The sequence below is a fragment of the Cervus elaphus genome, chromosome 26 (genome assembly GCF_910594005.1).
Source record: "Cervus elaphus chromosome 26, mCerEla1.1, whole genome shotgun sequence".
Classification (NCBI taxonomy): domain Eukaryota; kingdom Metazoa; phylum Chordata; class Mammalia; order Artiodactyla; family Cervidae; genus Cervus; species Cervus elaphus.
The window spans coordinates 14,732,236-14,752,894 of record NC_057840.1 but is presented as its reverse complement, the minus strand read 5'-3'; the positions used below and the strand labels follow the sequence as shown (position 1 = coordinate 14,752,894).

Below are 20,659 nucleotides of genomic sequence, written 5' to 3'. Positions count from 1 at the left end.
TTACAACAGTCTTCTTCGGAAAGACGTGGTGCTATTAATTCTGTTTTCCATATGACCAAATTGAGGAGTATAAAAGTAGGACAATTTACCAAACGTAGATGAACTGACAAGTGATAGATCAGGAAATGGAAGTGGGCAAAATTATATCTACTCCTTTTCCTTAGCTTCATACTCATCCTTCTTGCCGTTTTTGTATTTTTAAGACTCAGGATCATACTGAAAACAGGTATTATCTACAAATTAAAACACACATGTTATCACGTAACTTAAACATATAGTCAACTTCTAGGGAAATACCTCTAATTTATATGTGCATATGGTGCATAACTGGGCTTCCCTGGTGGCTCAGATAGCAAGGAATCCACCTGCAATGCAGAGACCTGGGTTCAGTCCCTGGGTTGGGAAGATTCCCTGGAGAAGGGCATGGCAACCCACTCCAGTATTCTTGCCTGGAGAACTCCATGGACAGTGGAGCTTGGTGGGCTACAGTCCACGGGATCGCAAAGAATCAGACATGACTGAATGACTAAGCACAGCATATAATGTATAACTATATATAATTATTATAGTAAGTGAAAACTAGACTCCAACAATATAGTGGGAGAATACACAATATTCCACCAACATGAGGAAATGGTTGTATTTCATGTGTGGAAGTCATCAGACAGTTGTGAAATATTGCCCACATTCAGTCTATTTTAGGCAGTCCTGTTCAGACTTTCCATAACAGAATCAGTATGATTTAAAATTTTTAACAGATATTTTCCCACAGATATTTAACATCTTTTCATCATGTATTATTACCTCTATTTTTAAAAAAACAATTCTCTAAGTTACTCCCTGGTTTCAAGAATCACTTCCCAAGGCAATCATCTTGACACTATTTGAAGGAGGACCTGCATCTCCAAAAAATTTACATTTTCATGATGTTGCAAGAATTTAGTTTATTAGTTATTTACATCAAAACACAAAATATCCTTTGTCTAGAATCTTGTTTAAACAGCACTCTGATGGCATTTTCCCCCTTATATACATTTTTCCACTAGAAAAATTTAAAATGTCAATTAAAAAATTACAGTTCTAGACTTCTCTGTTACAAAGGAAGACTTAAAATTTATTATAATCTGCTTTACTCCAATAAAGCTATAAATGTGGTAAAGCCACACAGATTATGACAAATATGACTGAAATTTAGAACATGTTTAGTAAAAGGATTAGTAAGAAAACTTATTTCATGCTGTTTAACCTTAGACTTAAAGGAAAAAGCATACATTTAAAAATTCATAGCATGTTCTATCATAAGAAACACGGAAAGAATATTTCTTCCTTTAAGTTTCAGCTTTAATAAAATTCTTACACTATGAATTGATGTTTTAGCTATTTATTCATTCAATCATTTATTCACTTAATATAAATCTAGACAAATATAATATAAATCTATAGACTATCTCTTATATGTTGAGTACTATTCCAAGTGTTTAGAATGTGGCAATTCAAAAACAAAAAACAAAAAAGTATCTCCACTCTCATGAAAATTTTAAAAGGTGAGATAAACAACATTCAACATAAATACAGATGGTCCTGGACTTACTATGCTTCACTTCTGACTTTGATTTGGAACTTTTCCAGCCTTGAGATAAGTGGAACGATGCTCTCCTATGATGCTGTGAGCACATAGGGCTGTGAGCACAAGTCCCACGCCAGTCACGGGATCAGGAGAGTAAGAAAGTGATGCACTTATAACCACACTCTGTACACACACAACCATTCTGTTTTTCATTTTCAGTACAGTATTCAATAAATTACTGGTGAAATATTTAACACTTTATTATAAAGAATGCCTGTGTTAGGTGATTTTTCCAGTGTGTGTTCTGAGCATGTTTAAGGCAGGCTCAGCTGAGCTATGATGTTTGGTAAGTTAGGTGTGTTAAACGCATTTCAGCCTATAATATTTTCCATTTGCTATTGGTTCATTAGAATGTGATCCCATCATCAGCCAAGGAAGAGCTATAAAAAAATATATGCAGTAAGTTAGGCAGCCACATTAGTAAGTGAGACAGCCATCATTCCATAGCAAATAGATGGGGAAAAAGTAGAAACAGTGGCATATTTTCTTTTCCTGGGCTCCAAAATCACTGTGGGTGGTGACTGCAGCCACAAAACTAAAAGATGCTTGCTCCTTGAAACAAAAGCGATAACAAAACAATTGTATTAAAAAGCTGAGCCAGCACTTTGCCAACAAAGGTCCATATAGTCAAAGCTATGGTTTTTCTAGTAGTCATGTACAGATGTAAGCGTAGGACCACAAAGAAAGCTGACTGCCAAGGAATTGATGCTTATGAACTGTGGTGTTGGAGAAGACTCTTGAGAGTTCCTTGGACAGCAAGGAGATCAAACCAGTCAATTCTAAAGGAAATCAATGCTGGATATTCATCGGAAGCTGAGACTCCAATACTTGGGCCACCTGATTCGAAGAGTTGACTCATTTGAAAAGACCCTGATGCTGGGAAAGATTGAGGGCAAGAGGAGAAGGGGGCAACAGAGGATGAGATGGCTGGATGGCATCACAGACTCAAGAGACATGAGTTTGAGCAAACTCTGGGAGATAGTGAAGGAGCGGGAAGCCTGGCATGCTGTAGTCCATGAGGTCACAAAGAGTTGGACATGAATGAGCAAATGAACAAGACAGCCATGAATTTTATGCAGAAAAATAAAGCAGGGAAATGGGCTAGGAAGTAGGGAGGGGTTTGCAAGTTTAAATGGGATTATCAAGGAAATTCCCACAAAGAACAGGATATTTGAGTAAAAATCCAAAAGAAATAGGGAAACAGACTATATGAAAACAGAAAAAAAAATAAATAAATAAAAAAAGAAAAAAAAAAAAGAAAACAGAGGAACATGATTCCAGATAGAAGAAACAGCAAGTGCAAAGGATTTCAAGACCAATAAAGTAGCCAGTGGAGTAACTGAAGAGGGGAGATTGAGGCCAGAGATGAAAGCAGGTGAGGTAAAGCGCCTGTAAATCCTGGTGGGTAATTGTGCTTTTTCCATCAAGTGCCATTAAAGCTTTCGTGGAAGGAGTGATCTGATCTGATTTTTAAGATCTGATCTGATTTTGTGCTAATATCAATGTGAGTGCAGTGTTGAAAGTAAAGTGAAGGGGAGACAACCATAACTAATGTTCTGCACAATATAGACACTAAAGCTGGTAGTCACCTTTGTTTTTTTTTTTTTTGGTAGTCACCTTTGTTAGTGATTAAAAAGAAAGAAAAGAAATATAGCACTAAGTCATGTCTGACTCCTGCGATCCCATGAACTACTGTAGCCTGCCAGGCTCCTCTGTCCATGGGATTCTCCAGGCAAGAATACTGGAGTGGGTTGCCACTTCCTCTCCAGGGGAACTTCCCAACCAAGGAATTGAACCCAGGTCTCCCGCATTGTGGGCAGATGCTTTACCAACTGAGCCACATAGGAAAGCAATGATTAAAAGGTCAACACAAATTCATTGAGAGAGAGAATATGCTTTCTAATTAACCACATATCTTGCTTGTGACACTGAAGCAATGATCTTAAAAAAAAAACTAAAGGAACTGTGAATTTAATGATATTCTGCTATATTAAAAAAGACATGTCATATAGGACATTTTGAGTGTGTAGATTATAATCTCCACTATAGTTCTATATTCATCCATTTAGCAGTGACACAAATAATACCAAGAAAAAAATTCAGTGATTTGAAGAGCAATCATGAATCATACTTTCTTCACATCTGCTGAGCTCCTGACAGATGCTGAGTGCCATGAGGGATAGAAACAGTCTGTGAACTCTGTCTTCAAGAATGTGCAATCTAGCAGGTCTCCAAGAGACAGATCAAATAGACTTTGTTGAAGAGAATCATATTCAAACAGGACTACGTAAATCTTGCCTGACTTTTTAATATATCACATGTGTGTCTTCCTCATTTATAGATGTGTGTGTGCTTACTCGCGCCTTCCTCTTTGAGATCCCATGGACTGTAGCCTGCCAGGTTCCTCTGTCCATGGAATTTTCCAGGCAAGAATACTGGAGTGGGTTGCCATTTCCTGCTTCAGGAGATCTTCTCGGCCCAGGGATTGAACATGCTTCTCCTCCATCTCCTGCACTGGTAGGAAGATTCTTTACCACTGAGCCATCTAAGAAGCCCTTTTATTTATATAATGGGATATTAAATGCAGGAATATCATTTACAATCCCTTGCTACCTGTTAACTGTACCTATCCTATGCTTTTCATGCTTTATTATTACATAAGGGATTAATTACATTAACAGTTCAAGAAAAAATGGTTCCATGTAATTCACAAGAGTCCCTGATGGTTCTGTGGTAAAGAATCTGAATGCCAGTGAAGGAGACATGGGTTCAGTTCCTGAGTCAGGAAGATCCCCTGGAGAAGGAAATGGCAACCCACTCAAGTATTACAGTCTGGGCAATCCCATAGACAGTGAAGACTTGTAGACCACAGTCCATGGGGCTGCAAAAGAGTCAGACATGACTGAGCAACTAAACGACAATAGCAGACTATTCACACAGATTTCAAAATTACAGTAATATTTATATAGAAATACTAATTCAACCTCCTCTAAAACATAGCTGTCTTTTTACACTGTTAACCAGTCTCACTAGATATGGTTCTGCAAGGTCAATGAATAAAATATTCAGGTCAATAAGATATAGAGTTGGCCTCTGCCGTTGGAAGACAATCTTTCTTGACAAACATATTTTTAGTTTTGGGGGATAAACCAGGAAGAGAAGGGAATTACTTATTGAAATAATGGAGATCCCCACATAACTAATTCTGCAGTGTACCTGGATTATACAGGAATGAATATGAATATGTTTTTTAAAGGTCTTTTAAAAAGCTACCCCTCTCTGTTTTAACCTACTTGCCAATCAACTCTCTTCCTAAACAAACCAAAAGGCAGGTCTAAGAAATTGGCCAGATTTTTAAAAGTTACAAAATGAGATCAGATATTATAACACATATTATAGTGAAAATCTGGTTGGATAGACATCTTATTAATCTTCACTTCTTTATTATTATCATTTAAATTGATGTATATTTTTCTTTGCCATTATACTGGGGATTTGTTTTTTTTCAAGTTTATGCTGACACTAGGTTGTTTACAATAACTGTAATTGTCAGATGGAATTTAGTCATTACATTGCTATTATCCTTATTTCAATTTCTTGCCATGATGTTATAATATTTATTTTGTTAATCTAGAACTCAGGGTACCAGCATGATTAAATTATTTGCTCAATATATGATATGAATAAATAGTAGAATTGGGAAAAATTAATAATTCCGTAGTAGTAAAAACGCAAAACAATTTGTAAAATAAGTACCTACTTTCTTCTCAGTAAGTATTATATTTTTCTAGTACTTACCTTGAATGTTAAAATACCAGAGAAATTCCCCAGTGTAATCTGTAATGATGCAATCAAGGAAATGTAATGGTGACTGCTATTAAAAATAGTAATTTATCAAAAGTATTTCACAGAGAAGCCAACTATATATCAATGACCAAAAAAAAAAAAAAGGGCACTTGTTGAAATTCATGCATTTCAAAATAAAAAGGAGAACTAATAACTGGTCAAACCTCTTGCGGAATCAATGGCAAATAAACATTTAGTGATATTTGCCTATTCATTATAAAACTGATGCCCTTGTCTCCCAGCTGAATAATAGCCATATAATGATGAATAACCTCTTAATCCTTCATGCTGTAGGTTAAAAAGACTGAAGTCATGCTGTTTTGGAGACATGCTGAAGTGTAGTAGAAAAGGAGATCTGTTTTATGACAAAAGAGATGTTGGCTATACTCTCCCATAAGTGAGAGGATAATCCGGTATTTCTTGAACCCAAACAATGTATGGACCCCTTGAAACTATATACCAAAAATTTTCCCTAAATTAGGTCTTCAGAGACCAGCTTAGTAAACACTGGCCTAGTTTGGAGTCTGAATTCAGACAAACTCAGGACGACATTCCAGTCCTGCCTGTACAGACTTTATAAAAGGCCGTCACTTAACTTTTTAAAGTGTCCGTGTGCTTCTGTTATTAAAAGAGATAATAATGCTAGCTACCTTACAGGCTAATTGTGAGAAATAAATGAAGTAACAAAGATGTCCACATCTTCTATGTTGCCAGCGCATTATAATATGCCTTCCTGCAGCTTTGCTCCTTAATTGAATAGGTTCTGAGAACCTATTCACAGTCTGTTACTCCAAAGCCTGAAGCCAAACAAGAGGTCTAAAGTCCTTTTCTGTCTGTGGAATTCCCATATAAAACCTGGTAACAAAACCTGTTTAGCTTTTTATATCATTAAATCATTGACTAAATTAAAATCTTGAGACAAGCAGAAATAAGGATTTATTTTATTTTGCAGATTGTTTTCCCCTTCTCTTGAACACAGGATGAGTTGATTTATAGGCAGTAAGAAGGGCTGAATAAGGACATGAGTGGGCGCCACCTTGGGTTATGAGACCATATGAGGACACATCTCCATACCACTTCCACTAAATGTATTTCAGACTTTAGAGACAGGCAAATCGATGTTGTAAACATATTTCTGCCACTTGTTATGAAGACTGAACCAAAAAAGATGTCTTGAGTATTCACTCATTTTAAGGCCATTAAACGAAAGAGGTAAATGAGAGAACAGGAAAACAAGTCCACAATACCTCTTGAGATACCATGTGGGAATGTATGAAGGGAGATGCAAAGAAAATAGGAAAATATAAATAACTTTATTGAAAAATGGGTTCTCAGATGCACACTTTGACCTGTGGAATTAATAATGATCGGTATGTTGAATAAAAATGATTTAGTAAAAACTTGTGATTGCATCATTCAGTGATGAATTAGAAGGAAAAAAATGCTGCTATTTTTAATAACAAATACAGACATTCTTTGGAGATGCTGCAGGTTCAATTCCAGACCATTGCAATAATGTGAATATCTCAATAAAGTGAGTCACATGAATTTTTTTGGTTTCCCAGTGCATATAAAAGTTTACACTATACTGAAGGCTATTAAGTGAGTAACGATACTGTGTCTAAAAGAAAAAAACAAAATACCATACCATATCTCAATTTTAAAATACTTCATTGCTAAAAATGCTAAATATATCTGATCCTTCAGCGAGTCACCATCTTTTTGTTGGTACTGAGTCTCGATTGGAAGTTAATGGCTGTTGAATATCAAGGTAGAGGTTGCTAAAGGTTAGGTGTTTGTGGCAATTTCTTAAAACAAGACAATATTGTTGCATTGATTTACTCTTCCTTTCATGAACAATTTCTCTGTAGCATGCAATGCTATTTGATAACATTTCACCCAAATGCTTTCAAAATTGGAGTCAATCCTTTCAAACACTGCTGCTACTTTGTCAACTAAGATATGTAATATTCTAATTCCTTTTTTTGTCATGTCAACACTCCTTACAACACTGTCACCAAGACTAGATTCCAAGTCAGGGAATCAGTTTCCTTGGTTATCCATAAGAAGCAACTCCCCATCTGTTAATCATGAGGTTGCAGGAATTCAGTCATATCTCAAGATCCAGTTCTAATTCCAGTTCTCTTGCTATTTCCACCTCATCTGTAGCTACTTTCTCTACTAAAGTCTTGAACTGCTCCAAGTTATCCATTAGGGTTAAAACCAACTTCTTTCAAACTCCTGTCACTGTTGATATTTTGAGCTCTTCCTAGGCATCACTAATTTCTTACTGCCATCTAGCATGTTGAATCCTTTCCAAAAATTTTCAATTTATTTTGCCCTGATCCATCAGAAGAATCACTATCTATGACAGCTGTAGTCTTATGAAATATATTTCTTAAATAATAATACATAGAAGCTGAAATTATTCCTTGATCCATGGACTGCATCATGGATCTTGCGTTAGCGAGCATGAAAATCACATAAATCTTACTGTACATCTCTATCAGTGCTCTTGAGTGACTAGATGTGTTGCCAATGAGCAGTAATATTATGAAAGAATTTTTTTTTGAGCTATAGTTCTCAACAGTAGGCTTAAAATATTCAGTAAACCACCTTGAAAACAGCTTGCAATCATCTAGGCTTTGTTGTTCCATTTATAGAGCACAGGCACAGTATTAATAGATTATGCAAGATTCAATCGGGCCCTGGGATTTCTGGAATGGTAAATGGCCTTTTCTTTTCATTGGCCTTACCTCCAAGTCACTGGCTACATTAGCCCTTACAGGCTAAGAGGAAGTCAGCCTGTCCTTTAAAGATTTTAAAGCCATGTATTGACTTCTTGTCTCTAGCTATAAAAGCCCTGGATGGTATCTTCTTCCAATAGAAGACTATTGAAAATCTGTTGTCCCCATTTTCATGATTATCCTCTCGATAACTTGCTGCAGCTTGCATCTCATCTACATTAGCACTTGCTGCTTTACCCGACACTTATATGTTATGGAGATGGCTTCTTTCTTTAAACCTCATACATCATTCTCTACTGGCTTCACAGTTTTCTTCTGCAGCTTCCTCACCTCTCTTAGCCTCTGCACAATTGAACAGAGTTAGGGCCTAGCTCTGGATTAGGCTTTGGCTGAAGGGAAGGCTCTCGCTAGTCTGATCTCCTTTCAAGATCAATAAAATGTTCACAGGTCAGCAATAATGCTACCTTGGTTCCTACTCATCTGTGTGTTTGGTGCAGTGGACGTTCAGTTTCCTTTAAGACCTTTTCCATTGCATTCAAAACTTGACTAACTGTTGCAAGAGGACAAGTCTTCCGCCTATCTTGGCTTTTGACATGCCTTTCTCACTAAGCTTATTTAATTCTAGTTTTTTATTATAAAGTAAGAGTTATGCAACTCTTGCTTTCATTTGAACACTCAGAAACTATTGCAAGGTTATTAACTGCAGGGTTAGGAATTTCAATGTTGCATGTCTCAGGCAATAGAAAGGCCCAAAGAGAGGAAGAGAGATGAGAAAATGACCGATTAGTGAGCAGTCAGAACACATGCAACAGTTACTAAGTTCATCTTCTTATATAGCTCCATGGTTCATGGACTCCAAAAAGTCATAATAGAGCTTGCTGGTCCACCCCTTCCCACCTGACCCGGCTCCTCTCGTGAGGTCTGGCCGGCTCCTCTCGTGAGGTCTGGGTGAAGAGGTTTCTCCCCGCTACCTGCAGCACCGGGTTGGCGTCTTTAGGGCTCTGTGGCTTTGGCACCTGAAACACAAGGCCTTTTGCCACTGTGTCGTGTGCTCTGCCGTACCCTCTGCCTCTGGGGTAGCGAGCATCCCTGCTGTTGCCACATTACCGAGGGCAAGTTCCACGCAAGGAAGGCTGCTGGCTTCCTTCGCCTTCATATCTCCTGCTGTAGGGTACCAGAGCCCAGGCCTCCATGTTTGGCTTGGGCAGAGTGCCAGCCTCCTCGTAAGCATCTTTACAAGCAGCCACACTTGGGGAAATGGAAAGGAGGAAAGGAGACTGAATGAGAAGTCTCATCATCCGGGCTGCAGCCTTAACTTGGCACAAGCCAGGGTCGCAAGGGTATTGCTTCTTCCACTTGGGTCACAGAATGAAGATGATGCAGAGGAAAACCACAGCTGACTCTTACAATCATGTTGCAAGAGTGAGAAAAAATCCTTTGGAGATCAAGCCCTGAGCCTTTGGAGTAGGAGCGCTGACTCCAAGACCCTAGACTACCAGAGAAGTAACACTGCTGCTGCTGCTGCTAAGTCACTTCAGTCGTGTCCGACTCTGTGTGACCCCATAGACGGCAGCCCACCAGGCTCCCCATCCCTGGGATTCTCCAGGCAAGAACACTGGAGTGGGTTGCCATTTCCTTCTCCAATGCATGAAAGTGAAAAGTGAACGTGAAGTCGCTCAGTCGTGTCCGACTCTTAGCGACCCCATGGACTGCAGCCTACCAGGCTCCTCTGTCCATGGGATTCTCCAGGCAAGAGTACTGGAGTGGGTTGCCGCAGAGTATCAAACAGTGAGAACTCACACAAAGGAATACACACTTGAATACAAGACCTAGCATCACCCAACCACCCTATGCAGGACGCCTCATCTAAACAAGCTCACTGCAGGTGAGCTATAGTCAAAAAAAAAAAGGTTGTAATAGCAACACCAAAGCTCACTAATCACAGATTGCATATCAAATATAATAACAATGAAAAAGTTTGAAATACTGTAAGAATTACCAAAATATGACACAGAGACATGAAGTGAGCAGAGACAGTTGGAAAAATGGTGCCAAGAGACTTGTTGGCCACAGAGTTGTCACAATCCTCCAATTTGTAAAAAAAAGAAAAAAAAATGCAATACCTGTGAAACTCAAAATGAATCACAATGAAATGAGCTCTGCCTGTTAACATTACTGTGGTTGAGCTCAAAGAATAGTCTGCATGATTTGAGCAAATTATGTTAATAGTTGAGTGTCTTGCTCCATGTGTGATCTAAAAGCATAGGTGAAGAGTAAACCTGAGCAATGAAACGTCACTATTTGTTGCTTCTCTATCCCAGGAGATGACCCAAGACACTAGGCAGCAGACTCATTCCTGACTGGAAAGTTAGACTGCAACTTTTAGTGACCATATGACAGGGAACGACTGCTGTGCCTGGCAAAGGACGAAGCTGTGTTTATCCAGAGAGGGATGAAGCCCGTTTTGAGGTTAGGATTTTTAAGGGAATTCATGTACAAGATTTCACTAAAGCATAATTCATCAGTGTAGTGGTTTGCCTTCCTTCCCTGATTGTACTCTGAGACTTCCTGACAAATACTATTAACTCAAAGCTGTTATTCAGTTGCCCACATAAGTAGAAAATGAGTAAGGGCTTCCCCGATGGTGCTAGAGGTAAAGAACCCACGTGCAATGCAAGAAGATCCCTCGAGGAGGGCATGGCAACCCACTCCCTTATTCTTGCCTGGAGAATCCCAAAGATAGAGAAGCCTAGCGGGCTACAGTCCATGGGGTCGCAGAGTCTGATATGACTGAAGCAACTTAGTATGATGAGTAGAAATAAATCCACACCTGTGGGCAATTGCTACAGTACTGAGTCCTTGCCACTATCCTGCTGCTCAGGTCAAAATGAGTTCCAGATAGGTGGAAAGAGAGTCTGCCTTGAGGCCCACCAACCAGCTCTGTGCAATTCCTGAATCTGGGCACCCTGGCCATAACGGGCCCTCAACCTAAGGGGGACAGTTTGTACTGTTGATGACAAACAGCACCCATTAGGGAGATGCCTGGTGCCCATGTGGCCTCCTGAGAGCGTAACTAACTCCCCCTGGCTGGTGCTTTCCTCCACTGTGACCACACGTGAAAACACAACCTCTCCCACGAACACTGTCTGTCATTGGCTACTTTAGCTACATCTTCTCCACGAACCCCACACTCCTCTGCCGCTCTGCACCCACAGTGCAGGGAGGACTGGCTGAGTCTTTCTGAGCTGACTGCAGAGAGTGAGGGAGGAACAGGCTGAGCTAAAGAAGTCATCCAGGCTCAATATTTCCAGTCTCAGCCTTCAGACAATCAAAGAAAATTTGTATTTGGAATAACAGTAAAATATAGGAACATGCTTCCAGATTCCATCCTATTTGCAACCCTAAATAACTTGGGGTGATGGTTATTCTTGACTAAACATTTCAACCTGAGCTGAATACGGTGAACAGAAAGGAGAAAGAAATTAGGCATAGAAGGTACCTAGACCTGTGTGTCACAAACACTAACCAACTCCAACATCAACTTTTATACAACTACAACGCTTGTTACCTCATTTACTGGCCCAAGTGTAAGTTAAGAAATCAACTGCCACAGCTTGTTTAACTCTCAGTAATGAGAGGCAATTCACTCAAGAGCCTGGTTATCGAAGAACCTTTTAGTATACACACCATGAACAGTGTAGCAGCACTCTACTGTTTTAAAAGTGAAAACATGAGAATTCCCTGGTGGTCCAGTGGTGAGGACTCCACACTTCCATTGCTGAGGGTGCAGGTTTCATCCCTGGTTGGGGAACTAAGAATCCACAAGACATGAGGTGTGACCAACAAAAATAAAATTTAAATGGTACTGTTACATTTTATGTAAAATTTTGTTGACCAATATTCTTATCATTAACCCTCATTAGTTAGAGTCAGTTCCTAATTCAGTTTTAAATTCCTCATGTGAATTCATTTTAATTGTGCTTTAGAAATAAATGCCAAATATTTTAAAATAACAATATACTAAATGAATAAGTCCTTTTGTCACTGAGTCAAGAAAATAACAGAAGGTAATAAAAGAGTATCCTTTCACCCAAGAACTAGTAAGTAAACAAATAGTAAATGCAAATACAATTTCAAACAAGAAAATGATAAAATCAATAAATAAAAAGAGGTACTATACCTGCTGTAAATCCAGCGTAATTGTAACATAATGGTATTCAATTCCATTCTTAATACTGGGACTCTGCCACCAAGTGTTCTTGCCATCAATAGCATTTGTAATCGGGTGCCTCTCTGTTGAATCAGCGGCAACATATGAAAGAAGAAAAGATCATATAAAGAATTTATAGCTGTTTTTACAAGCAAAAAGCAAAAGGAAGTTAAAACCATCACCATGTGAATGTCAAACATTAAAATAATAGAAACAGAGAGCAATTTGTATCTCTAAAAGAACTGGTGTAATGTAGACTTTTTCACAGCATTCTGCAAGGTAGTATGAAATGGTTAAATACTTAAACTATATGAGAAGATGCAGTTCAGCACTCTGGCTATCAACTAAAATGGGCAACTTTAAAGATAACTACAGAAATTAAGTGTGAAAAAATAATATTGAAATCTAATTGATGTGTCAGTCACTCACAGAAGCAAAAACTCTACTGTTTGAGCTGGCTCTAGTATGCCATCAACTTTGTGAACAGAAACATAAAATCCTGAATTGTGGTTGAAAGGTACTTGAAGATTTGCCCTTCTGACACATACATTATTACCAAGACTTGGGCAATTCAATATGTATCTGGTTTTAATATAAAATGCTGTCAAATCCATCCTATGAGGCTTTTTGCAGTCAGTCCTCAATTTGCCAACTTTGTATTTAAGCCATTATTTAAAAATAAAATGAAAGATACTCCAAATCTCCCAATCAGGATGATACCCATTCATCCCCATAATCACTAACAGTGGCGTTCTGGACAATAAAGACAAGGATAGGACGGCACATGAGCCTCCATCCTACCCCATAAAGCATAAAGACCCATAAAGCATGTGTCTTCCCTTGCCTTTACTCCAAATAGATGAGAACAGGACCTATTGTGAGAATTAAAGCAAGACTGGAACAGAAAAGAGGAGGTGTGGATAACTGTTGCCACATCCCTGACAGTCCTTTCTTACAGCTCCTTCCTTCTTACAATCCTCAAAACTCATGGACTCCTTGTCTTCTGCTTAGTTCCAAGCATCTCACAACAGCAACCACCTCTGGAATGAACGCCAAAATTCTTGTTCCTTTTTGGTTTACAGTCATTCGTTCTTGTCTGTATCTGTGCTTTTTATTTCCCAAGTAATACAAGTTCTGCTCCTAATCCGGCCCAGCTCAGGAATGGGTGAGGATGGCAAGAGTGAAAGGCTGTTGAGGCTGTTCCTATTTCTATTCCCAGGGCTGCAATAAGAGTTCTTAACTCCCTAACATCCCACTTGGAGTCAGCCTATTTGCGTGCAGAAATGTAAACAGGGAAGAGGTTGACTTCCCTGCTGCTGCTGCTGCTAAGTCACTTCAGTCGTGTCCGACTCTGTGTGACCCCACAGACGGCAGCCCACCAGGTTCCCCCGTCCCTGGGATTCTCCAGGCAAGAACACTGGAGTGGGTTGCCATTTCCTTCTCCAGTGCATGAATGGAAAAGTGAAAGTGAAGTCGCTCAGTCGTGTCCGACTCTTTGCGACCCCATGGACTGCAGCCCACCAGGCTCCTCTGTCCCTGCTACTCTCTGGTAAATATGGATTAATTATTTGGAGCGTCAGTCCTGAGAACTTTTATAACACTAATCCTTTGGAAGGCTCTCTCAAATGAATGGCTTAAGAATATTCTTTTATTAGAACATCATCTTTTTTGCAGACTGAAGGAATATTTCAAACAATGAGCAAACCGTATCACTATGAGGAACAATCATGGACTCAGTCTGTGGACATAATGCGGTAACACAGCCAGGCGTTTCAAGATACTGGTGATAAAAGCACGTAAGGTTTGAGCCATGAAGCTCTGGAGAATGAGAAGCTGGACAGTCCACCTGGATCCACCATTTAGCATTTAACTGTCCATGGACAAGTCACTTAAACTCTGTGTCATTATTGAAGTGAGGATAATCAAACTCTATTCATGGTACAAGTTCCCAAAATCTTAACTTTCAGAAAAAGTTTAAAAAAATGTATGTGAAAGAGATTTGTGGAATTGATATGACTCCAAAATATATACCAATTGTGGAGTTATACCACAATTTGTGATATAACTCAAATCGGAGTTACAGCCCTTTATTTCTCCAAGTAATAGTAGCGTCCAGTCTAGTCTTGCTACGACTACTATTTAAGATATCATCACTTGTTTCATAAAATGGAGGATGTTTAAAAACAACAAAAGTTTTAAAAAATCATAATATTAAAATGAAAGAAAATTCTTCAACAGGTATTTATTTTATCCTCATAAAAAATTGGAATTTTATTCTCATTTTCTCATTTTGCCATGGACCAATAAAAATATTTTGGATGGGAACTCTCAACTCACAGAGCTACCGGAAGAACATTATAGTCGTTAATATTCTAACCATTATTATGTATATGTGAAAAGTTAAAGTCACTTAGCTGTATTTGACTCTTTGTAACCCCAAGGACTGTAGCCTACCAGGCTCCTTTGTCCATTGACTTCTCCAGGAAACAATACTGGAGCATATACATAGAATGAATTATATATCTGTTCAAAATATGCAGAATTCTGAATCTTTACTGGGGATAAATTATATTTAATAAAAATGTTTAAAATAAAAACCAAGCAGGCCTCAATGCAAAAGAAATCTGAGGGCAAAATAAAATCATTTTTCAAAAAGTTTATAAAAACGGAATATTTATTAAATTTGCCATTTTCAGATTGTGAACATTTTTATTACAAATTAATTTTATTAACACAATCTGCTATAACTTCTTTAACTGAAAATATAAAGGTTTTTTTATCTTAGATTTACTTATGGTAATATGAGCTTACAGGACAAGACAAAAATAATCTATTTATATTGGTAAATTATTTAATTCAAATGAACAGTTTGATGGACTTTGTTTTCTACCACGTCTTATTATAGTAGCAGTCCACTTAGATGAGAGACCTTATTTCATTAATGAAAAGCAAAATTGCTGAATAAGTGTAATAATTTAGCACTAGTTAACTTATTCTGCTGAAGACAGGGAAAGTGTTCGGTCTTTATAAGAACAACAAATACCTGAAGATAACCAAATATCAAATAAATGCCTTTGGTGGTTCATACTGAAATCAGTGCATTAGAAATCAGAACCATAAATGAAATATTACTCGCATTGCTTCTGAAGGAAAATACATATCACAGCATATGTTCCTTAAACATCCTCCAGAACCTTCTTTCCAGTTGTGGGTTTAACACGTGATAGAAAAATACGTACACAATCACATTTCCAAATCACACTTGTGGCTTGTAGGTAATTGTGAGAGGAGCTATCTAATTGGAAATGTTGAAATCTACCACCTCAGGTTAAATTGATATGAAAATTAATCATGAAAAGGAAGACTGGGAGATGAATCAACAATTAACCATAATCCCTATTATGAAAGTTTTAATCATAATTAATTTGCAAATACTGATTAATTTTGGCATATTTCCCTTATTTAAAAAGAGATAGAAACTTAAAACATTCTCATAGTTACTCGTCAATCCAAAGGCTAACTGCAACTGAAAATTGGCAAGGGAATCATTGATGAAGTAAAACTTTCAAACTGCTATTTTAATTGGAAAGCACAATCCGTTAATAGCCAGGAGGTTCAAATTTCCCTTTATTTGTGTGTAATTAAGTACAGACCTTCCAGATTCATTCTAGCTGTTCAGTCAATTTGTGGAATTTTATCATCTGTTGCTCCAACTTTTACTAAACTATATCCATGTGGATTACTGCTAAATTTTTTTAAATTCGTATAGGGTATTAGTCTTTCTAAATTTCTGATTCCAAAAACATTATTTTGAAATGTAATGAAGCATTACATTTCATACAAAATTAACCACATGAAGTAAATCTAGGCTGTGATAAGTTTTAAAAACTTACCACAAGTAAATAAAATGGGAAATGTGAAATGTAACTCATATTTGTTTTGCTTTGCTAAAACAATTATTCACTTTTTGTCTTGCCAAAATATAGATGTCTTCCATTGAGACATAAAAGACCCCGAATATGGAACTCTGAAGAGCAGAGTGACATTCACTCAAGGACTTAACTTGGTGAATACATCTCGTTTTCCCAATAAAATGTCTACTCAATTACTGTCTACCTGAATCTTTGTACCTTCCTTCCATCTGTATCTATATATACATTTCCTTCAGTTTCTCCTTTTCTGGAATGCCTCTCCCTCTTATCACAGGTAATTCAGGTTTTTAAACCTGAGTCTGACAACCTTCTTGGAATTCTTTTGCTACCTCGGGTCCCACTGATGTTTTCTTTCTTCAAAATTTGACATCATTGATGACATGTACCCTAAGGTATAGACCTGAGTTTACTCCCTTGAATATTTGTTAAATTGCCTTTTATACCCAAGTGCTGTTTATCCTAACATTGTACTTGTAGACAGGAACTATAAATATTTATATTTATATACATACATGTATAGCTAGCCCTACATATATGCACATGCATGTATATATGCACACACACACAAATACACATATATATGATTTTGCGAACTTTATCTAACTCTCTCTCTGCCCAACCCATCTTCAAAACACCCTCAACCACCCCTATAATCCCCTCCCAATCATTTCATGTCTCCAGGCTTTCTCACATTCAATGAAATCAAGGCCACCAATTCTTGCACCAAAGGCAATTTTCTTCCCATGAAGCTTCATCTTCTTCCCTAATGAACCTACAGCTCATAGTCCATCAATTCATTTATTTTCTAGCCTTTACCTCAATTTTCTTGTTCTGATGTTTCCCCTTGCTCTGACCTCAGCTTTTGCCCATACTATTCTTTTCTTTTCTTGTTTTTTTTTTTCTTTGGTGCACCGTTCCTGGAAGTACTGCAATACCAGGTCGATGCGTGGAGTGGATGGAGCAAGCTCCTATTCCAACTCCCAGCTCCAAAAATCCATTTAATACATTGTCCTCGGATAGAGGACGTATCAGATATTAAACTGATAAGAACAGATACTACACTTGATCTATAGCAAATAGATAGGATATGTTCTAATATTCCCCCTTCTACACCAATAACAATCTACATCTTAGAAAATAATGAGAGTTATTTAAAAGGTAAGAAAGGTTTCAGAAACTTGGCATCTTTGGTTTCTTAACTTTTTCCTTAAAAACATTCTGTAATATATAAGACCAGAAACCATATTCACAAAAGTCCCAGTTCTTCAAACATAACAATATTAAAGTTTTCAGCATCTCTAAACTGCATAATAGAGATAGGACTATGCAATCTTCCCTTTAACCAGCTCCAAGAAAGAATGCAGGGTACCTCCCAGCTTTCTTTCAAGATAAAATATATAAATTCTGAGAAAAAGCTTTTTCACTTTATAAGCATCTCAACTTTGAACCAAAAGAGAGGAAAAACTAATTTTTAAAATAATATAATTGTGAAACTGTATCTCTATTGTAATTCACCTCACTGATAGTAAGTATTCACTGCATTAATATCTCCAATATTTGATGATTTCTTAATGTATGTCTACAAATCAACTCCCATGTCTAGAATTAACTCACACCATTTTCCCCTTATCCATATAAATTCTTTACTGACTGAACCTAATTTCTTATAATTCTCTGAATATATCATGCTGTTTCCTGTCTTCAAATTTCTGTATGCTTTTTATATACATTAATTTTCCCCTTTTTGTCTTACTAACCCTTATTTTCTAAGCATATGCGTCATTTTTTTCCCCAGGAGCCCCTGGGTGTTCCCTTAGCACTCAATTTACTTTTCTGTCTCCCCTATTTCCCTTCCTAAGCCTTTACGTCAAGGGCTATGTATGATTCAACACTCAGCTTCAGAACAATGCATTACCAGGAGCCTGTCTTAAAATGCTTGCTGAATAAATGCATGAATGAGTCTGAGATATAAGTGTGGTTTCTAGAGGCCAACCAAGAGAGCTTTGTATGACACTTCTCCTTAAAACACTATTCCTGTGGTATTTAAGCATACAGGCTGGTCCCAGCCCTCTGACACTTCCATTTGCAGCCGTTTCTAACTATCTGTAGTTCTCCCAGCGAGTGTGTTTTCTATCTTATTCTGAGCCCCTCCCCTGGGGTTCCTTCTCGTCCCTCTGTCTCCTCTTTACATTCTCAGCTCATATTTGCCCTTGGATCTCAGCTCAGATGCCCTTCTGGCAAGCCTCCAGCTATACCGGGACTGAATCCATGACTCTTCTCCTCCCTGAAGCCCCTCTGCTCATTCTTTCCTTGATACCTACCACCCTCTACAGCAATAATCTGCTTCTTGCCACTTCTTCAACTGAGCCAGAGACCACATCTTATTCCTGCTGTGTTCCTAGTACTGTGACCACTGACCTACTAAAGCCTTTATTCATAACCACACCCTCAGATACTTTTCTGCAGGCAGTAAAGTCAATGACTGCCACAGGTCTTCAGCTAGAAAAATATCCTCAAGCACCATACCTGCTACACATAGGGAATTTTAATATTTGTCGGTGACAGATAAGGACTGTAAAGCTCACAGTGGAAGAAAAGATCTAGAAATTGAGAAGACAAGCCCTTTGACTAATGCACTTTGGCCTCAACATTCTCAGTGGTAGCTTCCACCCAATTCCATACAAGGTAATCCTAAATACATACGATATGGATTGCTGCTGTTTTGATTGCAGATCCGACATTGAGGGTTCCTCACCGGCTGCCCAGGGACATGCTCTACCAACTTGCAATACATTTCAGGCCCTTTCTCTCCGCATGTTGCATTTGTGGTGATGAGGGCATTGGAAGCAAGATTCAGCACAGCAGGGAATAAACCTGAAAAAGATGAACAAATGAAGGTGTGTGGGATGATTTTATTGCACTTTAAAATGAAATTAAGATAGGATGCTTTCCAGAGCATTAAGTGAAAATAGAATAATCAGTGATAATTAAATATCTGACTTAATTAAGTATACTACATAAATAGCATATGTTATCAAACTAGCATTTCCTTTTTTTTTTTTTTTTTGCTGGGTCTTAAATATGAATTCTAAAGCTATCTTCTTAATTTTTAACCTCTACCACTTAATTAGAAAGTCCTGTCTCTCAAATACACTTTTAAAAAGTCTGCTCATGTTATTGGCACAAGTTTTACTGAAATTTCCATCCTGCATTTCAGCTGTTCTGTGAAATTTGTCAGGTTACAATTTCTAAAATAATTAGCTCATCCCAGAACATACTCTATCTACCTTTATACACTAAATTCTCTATGCTAGTAAATAATATGTGATTAAATAAACAAGGTTTCTCTTCTGTCTTTCATCACTGTCTTGCATCTGTTTATTTTGCTTTAGTCGCTCAGTCGTGTCTGACTCATTTGCGACTGCATGGACTGTAGCCTGCCGGGGTCCTCTGTCCATGGGATTCCCCAGGCAAGAATATGGGAAAGGGTTGCCATTTCCTACTCCAGTTTTGCATCCATCAGTACAATTATTATTTTATACAATATATGTTGAGCACACACTACACCAGATACCATAAAAGATTTGAGAATGAAAATACCATTATGAGGGGCTTACTGTGGGAAGGGATCCTAAACTGTATCTTGGAGGAAAAATAGAAATGTATTTGGTATAGACAATGAAGGGAATAAAGCAAACATGCCAGGCAGAGGGAATATGATATGAGCATGGACTTTATTCTGAAAGCTTATGTGGATGCTGAGTGACTGCCAGAGGACTGAGTTTGTAACTGTTCTAATCTATTAGATTATGTGATCATATATAGATATAGGTACACATATAAGTTATGACAAGCCTAGACAGCATATTAAAAAGCAGACATTACTTTGCCAACAGAGATCTGTAGAGTCAAAGCTATGATTCTTCCAGTAGTCATGTGTATGGATGTGAGAGGTGGACCATAAAGAAGGCTGAGCACCGAAGAACTGATGCTTTCAAACTGTGGTGTTGGAGGAGACTCTTGAGAGTAACTTGGACAGTAAGGAGATCAAACCAGTCAAGCCTAAAGGAAATAAATCCTGAATATTCCTTGGAGGGACTTATGCTGAGACTGAAGCTCCAATACTTTGGTCACCTGATGCAAAGAATCGAGTCATTGGAAAAGACCCTGATGCTGGAAAAGATTGAAGGCGGGAGGAGAAGGGGAGGACAGACAAGATGTTTGGATGGCATCACCAACTCAATGCATATGCGTTTGAGCAAACTCCAGGAGATACTGAAGAACAGGGAAGCCTCGT

General features: G+C 38.0%; 1 protein-coding gene and 1 non-coding gene across 8 annotated transcripts in view; both read right to left on the bottom strand.

Annotated features, from left to right (window-relative positions):
* LAMA2 (laminin subunit alpha 2) overlaps positions 1-20,659 on the bottom strand; it is a 648,848-nt gene that overhangs the window by 474,414 nt on the left and 153,775 nt on the right. For all 7 annotated transcript variants that reach the window (XM_043888304.1, XM_043888305.1, XM_043888300.1 and 4 more), the window contains 2 exons: positions 19,066-19,236; positions 12,401-12,513 (listed from right to left, as the gene is read on the bottom strand). In XM_043888304.1, coding sequence (XP_043744239.1) covers positions 12,401-12,513; positions 19,066-19,236 — 284 coding nt within the window. The remainder of the gene's footprint in view (positions 1-12,400; positions 12,514-19,065; positions 19,237-20,659) is intronic.
* Positions 17,264-17,449, bottom strand: LOC122684531. The gene has a single exon (XR_006338077.1). It is a non-coding gene; the product is annotated as a U2 spliceosomal RNA (small nuclear RNA).